Source organism: Callospermophilus lateralis, chromosome 14, assembly GCF_048772815.1.
Source record: "Callospermophilus lateralis isolate mCalLat2 chromosome 14, mCalLat2.hap1, whole genome shotgun sequence".
Lineage (NCBI taxonomy): Eukaryota > Metazoa > Chordata > Mammalia > Rodentia > Sciuridae > Callospermophilus > Callospermophilus lateralis.
The window spans coordinates 61,670,046-61,679,257 of NC_135318.1; the positions used below are offsets into that span (position 1 = coordinate 61,670,046).

General features: G+C 38.1%; 1 protein-coding gene across 2 annotated transcripts in view; it reads left to right on the plus strand.

Annotated features, from left to right (window-relative positions):
* Window positions 1-5,227, plus strand: part of Stambp (STAM binding protein) — a 32,394-nt gene extending 27,167 nt beyond the window's left edge. For both annotated transcript variants that reach the window (XM_076832937.2, XM_076832938.2), the window contains exons 8-10: window positions 987-1,099; window positions 1,975-2,074; window positions 4,590-5,227. In XM_076832937.2, the coding sequence (XP_076689052.2) occupies window positions 987-1,099; window positions 1,975-2,074; window positions 4,590-4,646 (270 nt within the window). In that variant the 3' untranslated portion in view covers window positions 4,647-5,227. The remainder of the gene's footprint in view (window positions 1-986; window positions 1,100-1,974; window positions 2,075-4,589) is intronic.
* The last annotated feature ends 3,985 nt before the right edge of the window (window positions 5,228-9,212 follow it).

Below are 9,212 nucleotides of genomic sequence, written 5' to 3' on the forward strand. Positions count from 1 at the left end.
AAAATATAAATAAATAAATAAATAAACAGACAGATAAATAAGTAAATAAATGAAACTGTGTAATAGAAGTATATGTTTCTTTTTATTTTTATTAACAAATAAAATCATATATTTATAAATACGATGTACAACATGATGTTTTAAATATAGAATGTTAAATCAAGCTGATTAACATAGGCATCTTTATCATTTTTCTATGGTAAGAACATGTAAAAATATTTCTTTAGCAGCTGGGCATGGTGGTAGTACACCTGCAATTCCACCTACTCAGGAACTAAGAAAGGAAGATCGCAGGATCAAGGGCAGCATCAACAACTTAGATTCTCAACAACTTAGTGAGATCCTATGTCAAAATGAAAAGGGCTTGGGATGTAGCTCAATGGTAGAGCACCCCTGGGTTCCATCTCAATGGAAAAATAAATCTTTACCAATTTTATAGTATATAATACATTGTTTTTAACTATGTAGTCACCCTAGGTATATGGGTCAGTGGGAGAGTGTTTGCCTAGCTCTAGGTAAGGTCCTGGGTTCAATTCCCAGCACTGTAACAAACAAACAAAAAAAAAAAAAAAAATCAAATTGTTTGGGGTTGGAGATTTAGCCCAGTGCAGAACACTTCTCTGGCATATGCATGGCCCTGGGTTCAATTCTCAGCTCTGAAAAAAAAAAAAAAAAAAAGAAGAAGAAGAAGAAAGTGAACTATGCAGTCACCATATTGTATAAGAAATCTTTTAATAATAACAAAAAAGAAATTATGAGTCTCTTCACATACTCGTATTACATTTATTTGTTTACAAGGCTGGAAGAAGTGTCCTTACTTTGTATGAAATTCAAGTGTACCTCTAATGGTTGTAAACAGCTTTTTACTTGAAAAGGATGTTAGGACCAATTGTTGAGATATCCTGCCTTGGCCATACCTTTCTTCATGGACCAGGCGTGACTGCCCATCCTCACCAAAAGTTCTCTGGCTTGTTTTCTCTTCTCAGACCCATCCCACACAGACCGCCTTTCTCTCCAGTGTCGACCTACACACTCACTGTTCCTACCAGATGATGCTGCCAGAGTCAATAGCTATTGTCTGCTCCCCCAAGTTTCAGGAGTGAGTACACAGGACTTGGTTCTGGGTGTTATAGGGAGGCAGTAGCAAAGAAAGACTCAGCAAAAGGTCTTTATACTGGAGACTTCTTCTTTATAAAATATCTAGATTGTAGCAATAATTGGCTGCTTTCTAAAAGTCTGTGCTGATAAACCTATGATACACATGCTTGTTTTAAAAGATATATAAGCAACAGTTTTGTTGCTTTTATAAGAGAAAATCAGAAGAGCCAGATGCAGTAGCACATGCCTATAATCCCAGCAATTTGGGAGGCTGAGGCAGGAGGATTAACTCTCAGCAACTTAGTGAGATCCTGTCTCAAAATAAAAAATGAAAAGGGCTGGGGATATAGCTCAGTGATAAAGCACTCCTGGGTTCAATCTCCAGTACCAAAAAAAAAAAAAAAGAAGAAGAAGAAAAAGTCCACAAGAAACTTAAGAGTGTTTGACTTGAAGTGATAGGCATTCCAAGAGTTGAGTGAATTGAGATTGAAGAATTTCAAATATATGCTAAGCGGATAGAGCTCAGTGGTTGAGCACTTGCATGGCATGTGTGAGGCCCTGGGTACCATCCCTGGTTCCATACAGATACACAGAAGTTCAACATCAAACTTATTATATCAGAGTGTTACTTCTTTTTCATTCCAAAACCTGTTGTTTACTATGAGTTCTCCCAGCAAAACCAGTGTGGTAGCAGTGATGAATCATTCCCTAAGTATGATTCATTCACCAGAGAAGAGACTTGTAAGCCAGCATACTATGGAACCTGTCTCAAAATGACCTCTGTTCTACTGTGTGTGAGAGTGCATGCCTGGTCCTGTAGTGTGGGGGTGCTGGGGAACACCTTTGCTTGCCTCTAACCTGCCCTTTTTATTTTAGAACTGGATTCTTTAAATTAACTGACCATGGGCTAGAAGAGATTTCTTCATGTCGCCAGAAAGGATTTCATCCCCACAGCAAGGATCCACCTCTGTTTTGTGTATGTATCCTGTTTTAAAAAATTAGAGCTGTACTGCAGGCAAAGAAGGTGCATGGTCCTGTCTGGCCCACCTGGAAGATCTGCTTTGTCACTTATCTTTTCAGATCTCTGTAATAAGGACAGACATGAGAAGCACTGTGGGATCTAAACAGATTTGAATCTTAGCTCTGCCACTTAATGACTGTGTGTCTTTGAGACTACTTACCCTTCCTGGGTCTCATCTTTCTTATCTGTAAAGTGAGGATAATAATAAAACATGCTTTATAAGGTTATTGAGAGAATTAAATAAAGTAGGTACTGGAGGTATAGCTTAGTAGTAGAACATGTATTTATCAGGCATGAAGCCCTGGGTTCAATCCCCACACATACACAAAAGAAGTAATGTACAGAAAGTATCTAAAACAGTACTGGCTAATTAAATGTTAGTTTTGTTCTTCACCAATTGCCAACCCTATACTTTGTGTTTTTTTTTTTTAGTTTTTTTTTTATTGGTTGTTCAAAATATTACAAAGCTCTTGACATCTCATATTACATATATTAGATTCAAGTGGATTATGAACTCCCATTTTTACCCCCAGTACAGATTGCAGAATCACATCGGTTACACATCCACATTTTTACATAATGCCCTATGTAAAGTAACTGTTGTATTCTGCTACCTTTCCTATCCTCCACTATCCTCCCTCCCCTCCCCTCCCCTCCCATCTTCTCTCTCTACCCCATCTACTGTAATTCATTTCCCTCCTTGTTTATTTTCCCCTTCCCCTCACAACCTCTTATATGTAACTTTGTATAACATTGAGGGTCTCCCTCCATTTCCATGCAATTTCCTTTTCTCTCCCTTTCCCTCCCACCTCATGTCTCTGATTAATGTTAATCTTTTCTTCCTGCTCTTCCTCCCTGCTCTGTTCTTAGTTGCTCTCATTATATCAAAGAAGACATTTGGTATTTGTTTTTTAGGGATTGGCTAGCTTCACTAAGCATAATCTGCTCTAATGCCATCCATTTCCCTGCAAATTCCATGATTTTGTCATTTTTTAGTGCTGCGTAATACTCCATGGTGTATAAATGCCACATTTTTTTTATCCATTCATCTATTGAAGGGCATCTGGGTTGGTTCCACAGTCTAGCAATTGTGAATTGTGCTGCTATGAACATCGATGTGGCAGTATCTCTGTAGTATGCTCTTTTAAGGTCTTCAGGGAATAGACCGAGAAGGGCAATGGCTGGGTCAAATGATGGCTCCATTCCCAGCTTTCCCAGGAATCTCCATACTGCTTTCCAAATTGGCAGCACCAGTTTGCAGTCCCACCAGCAATGTACTAGAGTACCCACCCTATACTTTGGTAAGATATTTGAATGCAAAGGAAAAAAGCACCTAAGATAGCTAAATTAACAAATATAGTTATATTTGTTAATATATATCTATATCTATATATAGAGAGAGAGATGGATAGATATAGATATATATTATCTATATCAAATATAGATCTAGAATTTTGCTTAGATAATAGGGATTTTATATCCTTCCTCAGAAGTTGTTTTAATTTCCCCCAAAGTTGTGTCCTGTGAATAACAAGCTTAGATGATGATCTTAAATCAGTTTGTTTCAATTTGCCCCTCATATCTAATGTGATAGTGTTTTTTATTCCACACTGGCCTGGAGTATTACTATTTCTTTTGGGCTCAGAGTAAAAAAAAAAAAGACAATATGAAAAAGGGACTCAGAACCTTGTCACTAAAAGGAACTGGGGATGTTTGGAAGAGAAACCACAGGAAGATCTGCAGTGATAGAAGAGCCAATAAATAAAAAAGGTATAGGGAGTTCTTTATACCACTCCCAGCACTAAGACTAAGACCTCAGGGAATGATAAGTCTTCAACTGAATATGAGGAAGCGCTTTTTCTTTTTTAATTAGAGAGTTAAATATAGTAGTTGGGTTTATCCCAACAAAATCATATATGCATAGAATTTGATTTCAGATCCTTTTCCCATCTCTCCTCCTTCCTCCATTCTCCTTGAGGAAAAACTTTCCGACCAATCTGTTAAAAAATAGATCAATCTGCCTTGGAACATTTATAATAAATATCTAAGTTCTGGGATGTTGAAATAGAAACTGCACCATCAGGAAAAAAAAAAAAAACAAAAACAGGGACCAATGTTCAGGTTTCCAGTTATAAAGACTCATATGTCACAGGTGTGTATTCCCCCATGTAATAATAGGTGTACTTTATTATCTGATTGGCATAATAACCAAAAAATTCACTAATGTTTTTAAATAAATGTTTTTTCTTCAAGTGGATATTTGAAAAATAAACAAGATATATGGACAGACCTTAATTCAGTCTATGAGTAGTGCTGATTCCCAGACCTGTTACCATAACTGCCACTTAAGTGGTAGTCTGATCTCCAGACTAGGAAACCATGGCCTTGAATGAGTATTTTAAATAAAGGATTTTGAAAAGTGACATTTCAGAATTTTCTAGGACTTCACCTTTCTTTTTTCCTGTTGCAGAGCTGTACCCATGTGACTGTTGTGGACAGAGCAGTGACCGTCACAGACCTTCGATGAGAATTTGCTCACACACCGTCTGAGAATTATAAAACCATATCAATGTACTGTAGCCCCTTAATTTAAGCTTCCTGGAAAGCTTGGGAAGTTTTTTAAGACAGAATAGGAAGGTAGCAACACCTGGGGAAGAATTGATTTTTTAATTCTGGTTTAAAAAGAAATAATTGATTTTATTTTTTAGGCAAATCTGGAAAAGAGCATAATCTCAGTAAAGCAACTAACTCAAAAATTAAGTCAAAAGAATGGTTTGAGGAGCACCCATATGTCCTTCTTTCTGGATTCACCAAGTGTTAACCTTTTTTTCTTTTAAGCTATCTTATAATTTATCTGCCAACTTGTTTATAATCTACCTTTGAACTAAATGAGGGCATCTATGCAGAAATTTGGAAGCCATCTAGAAACCTTTTGGGTTTTCCTTTTTATGGGAATATTAATGGAGCTTATTACAAGGGTGGGGGACATCTCACTACATCTGAACAGACAGTGAGACTCACAAACCCTGATGAATGATTTTGTCTGGAATTGTGTTATTTAACAAATATTTTGGGATATATTTCCTCTGCAATAAAATAACAACTTATTTTGTTGTGTTCTAGAGTGATCTGTTTGATCAAGCATCACATAAATAGGCTAAGTAAAATATCTAGTGGTTCTGGGAAAGGGGAGGAGAAAATGGAATTTGAGAGGTTCTGACACTAAAGGTGTGTCCCAATTCACTTTTAATTATTCAGTGTTTTTTTCTCAGCCTACTGCCTTCTTCCAGGAGCATGAAGTCATCTCTGTTCTTTTGGTGCTATCTCAAGTGGGTCATCCCATTCACTTCCTCCTTCTGTACCACAAGCTTTCATCTGGGGATAGTGGAGCCTTTGTTTGGAATACCAGGTACACTCCAAGTAAATGGTTATCTTCCCTAGCCACCTACCCTGCTCATTTTATTGTATTGGCTATTCTTTCCAACTTGGGCAACATCTAGGAAGGTGTGTGAAGCTGTGCTTGATACTACATTTTTTTTTCTATGAGCTGAGCCTAGTGTTGTCCTAAGGTGGCCTAGAAATAATGGTGGTATTTGTGACAACTCATGTGAGGACAGGAGAGTAAACACCTTGGAGAGAATATTTGGTCTATATCAGAATGCATGGGGTGTAGGGAGTCTGAAAATGTATAAAATTTTGCTTCATTTTAGATTTTGTGTTCTGAATTTTGTCCAGTTTTTATTGCTTAGGCTCGTGGTCCTTGAACCTTTCCCCTCAAAGAACCAAGTTTCTATATTCTTTTTCTTCTCTTGGGTTCTTAACTCCCAAGATACCAGAAATTCTTCTGCAGTTTTGGTATAGTTCCAAATGGGGAGCCAAGTGGATTTGGACAAGGGGAAGAGCGACTCCCCTGATGAAACCCAGAGGCAGCCTGGCTCTTCCAACTTGCCCTGAACAGTCCTGAAATTGCCTGGTCCTATGTTTTCTAGGGAACCCATCCCTGTATTCCACTCTCTAGTTTGCCACTTAGTTTAGGGCTATATTTCTTTTTTCGCCCTGGTATTGGATATTGAGGCCAGGGCTTTACACATGCTAAACAAGTGCTCTGCCACTGAATCACTACCCCAGCCCTACTTATTTTTTATTTTGAGACATGGTCTCACTAATTTATTCAAGTTGTCCTGGAATTTGTGATCCTCCTGCCTCCTGCCTCAATCTTCTGAGTTTCTTGTGCCACTGTACCTAGCCTATATTACCTTTTAAATAGACTACTACAATAGGCTTTTACCAAGCCTCTTTGTTTTTAGAATTTCTTCATTCCATATTCTGCATATTATGTCATTTTGTATTTTTTCTTTGGCTCAGAAACCGGCAATGACTTTCATTCACCTGAAAGCCCAAATTTAGCCCTTATTCAGAACTTTCCTCCTGTGACCACTTGAATTTCTTACCTGTGGCTATATATTCAAATACCTGGGGAGCTTTTAAAGTGATACTGATGCTCATGTCCCCCCAAATTTCAAGGATATTGTTCTTATTTATTTTCTTTTTAACAAAAATTTGTTTATAAAGCTGATAGAGTTCTCAGGTGGAGCCAGGGTTGAAAATCACTGCAATGGTTCTTTATACCTAAGAATTAGGAGCTCTCATCAATCTTCGCATATCACTGATATTTGCAAATATCAATTCAAATTAAGTCCAAGTGAACTGAATGTGTCATATATTGATCACCAACTAATCACCAAACTGCTGTATTTTCCTTTTTTCATCTGTTCTTTTTAGGTATATATGACAATAGAGTGTATTTTGACATATTTTATTTATATATATATATATATGTATACACACACACACACACATATACACACACACACACATACATACATACATACATACACACACCCATATACATACACACACACACACACACACACACACGGAGTATAACTTTTTCTAATTAGGATCCTATTCTTACGGTTGTACATGATGAGGAAGTTCACTGGTTGTATATTCATATATGAACATAGGAAAGTTATGTCCAATTAATTCTACTGTCTTTCCTATCCCCATCCCCATTCCCTTCCCTTCATTCCCCGTTGTTTAATCCATATGAACTTCTATTCTTCCCTCCATCCATCTTATTGTGTGTTAGTAGCCACCTATCAGAGACAACATTTGGCCTTTGGTTTGGAGGGATTGGCTTATTTCACTTAGCATAATAAACTTCAGTTCCATTCATTTACCAGCAAATACCATAATTTCATTCTTCTTTATGGCTGAATAATATTCCACTGTGTATATATACCACATTTTCTTTATCCATTCATCTGTTGAAGATTACCTAGATTGGTTCCAAAGCTTAGCTATTGTGAACTGAGCCACTATAAACATGTATATGGCTGCATCACTGTAGTATACCAAGGAGTGGGATAACTGGGTCAGATAGTGGTTCTGTTCCAAGTTTTCTAAGGAATCTCTAAACTGCTTTCCATAGTGGTTGCACCAATTTGAAGTTCCACCTGCAATGTATGAGTGAACCTTTTTCCCTCACAACCTCACCAACATTTATTGTTACTTGTATTCTTGCTATTTTCTTACCATTGCCCCTATACACAAGATACCTTAGTGACTAGATGGGTGCAGAAAATCAGTCTGTAGACATCCTCTTTGCACCTGCTACCATCTAGCCACCCAGAGACACTCTGCCCAGGATTCAGTGTCTCTCTTTATCTATCCTCAAGGGAGAGATATGATATCAAGCCAGCCCATAAGGAAGCAGGGAATTGTGTAGACTGGTGGGAGAAAGATGCTAGAGTTAAAGGGAAAGGAAGAAAGGGATATTGTAAATAAGTGGGATTCAGATCATGAAACCTGAAGACGGAAACCCATATTGATAAATTTAGAATTTAAAAATAAAATTTAAAAAAAAGACAAAGAAAAAAGAAAGGATAATGACTACACAGCTGAAAAAGACCAACACACCTGGACTCTTGAGCCTCAAAGGCCAGGAGCTTGTTCTGCTCTCCCAAGCTGTACAAGCACCATGTTTAGTTATTAGAGCTGAGAGGGGAGAAAGAGGCGACATATGCATGACAGTTGGCCTCAGAAACTCAGACCCTCCAGTGCTGAAAGAACTCTGGAAGGGCTGCTGGGGGTCAAGGTGGGACTGGGCTTTTCATGTGATCATTCACACATACTCCTAGTTAAATGGGACCAAAGAGGAAGAAGAAATCCTTAAGCCTTTACAGTGCTTTGAAGGGTACCAAACATCTTCAGAGGCAATGTGGGAGAAGGATTATTTAGCTGGGCCAGTGTCCTAGTGTTTATTGCCTAAGAGACAAGGGCTTCAGCTTTCTATTGGTACAACAAAATTTTAAATGTGCTATCCCCTTTGCCTATTGATGGATTCTTCTGGGTTTCAGTTTCCCCAGTGAAAGGAGATGTTTTTAAGATGGGGTTGAGAGGATGGAGACTGCTTAGGTCAAATTCCAGTGAATCCTCCAATTTTGGTCTGTTTTGAATGGATTTTGAGAACACAGTTTACAGACCAGACCAGATGTTGTTCCTAGAAAATAGTTTAAAACTCTTGGTATTGTATCATCCACCAACTCAGATCTCAATGCTTTAACCCCTCCTGGGTATGGAGACCCATTTATACAAGGATCTATAAAGCAAGTAAACCCAGAGTGGGGCTTCTTTTTGGGGGTGGGAGGCAGAGTAATAGGAAGTGAGCTCAGGGACACTCAACCACTGAGCCATATCTCCAGCCCTGTTTTGTATTTTATTTAGAGACAGGGTCTCAGTGAGTGTCTCAATGAGTTGCTTAGCACCTCACTGCTGAGGCTAGCTTTGAACTAGCAATCCTCTTGTCTTAGCCGCCTAAGCCAGTAGGATTACAGACATGCACCACTGCATCTGGCGGAGTGGGATTTCTGAGTCAAGGCTTGTTTCTTTTCTTTCTTCCTTTCTTTCTTTCTTCCTTCCTTTCTTTCTTTCTTTCTTTTTTTGATACTTATTTTTAGTTGTAGTTGGACACAAAACCTTTATTTTATTTATTTATTTTTATATGGTGCTAAGGATTGAACCCAAGGCC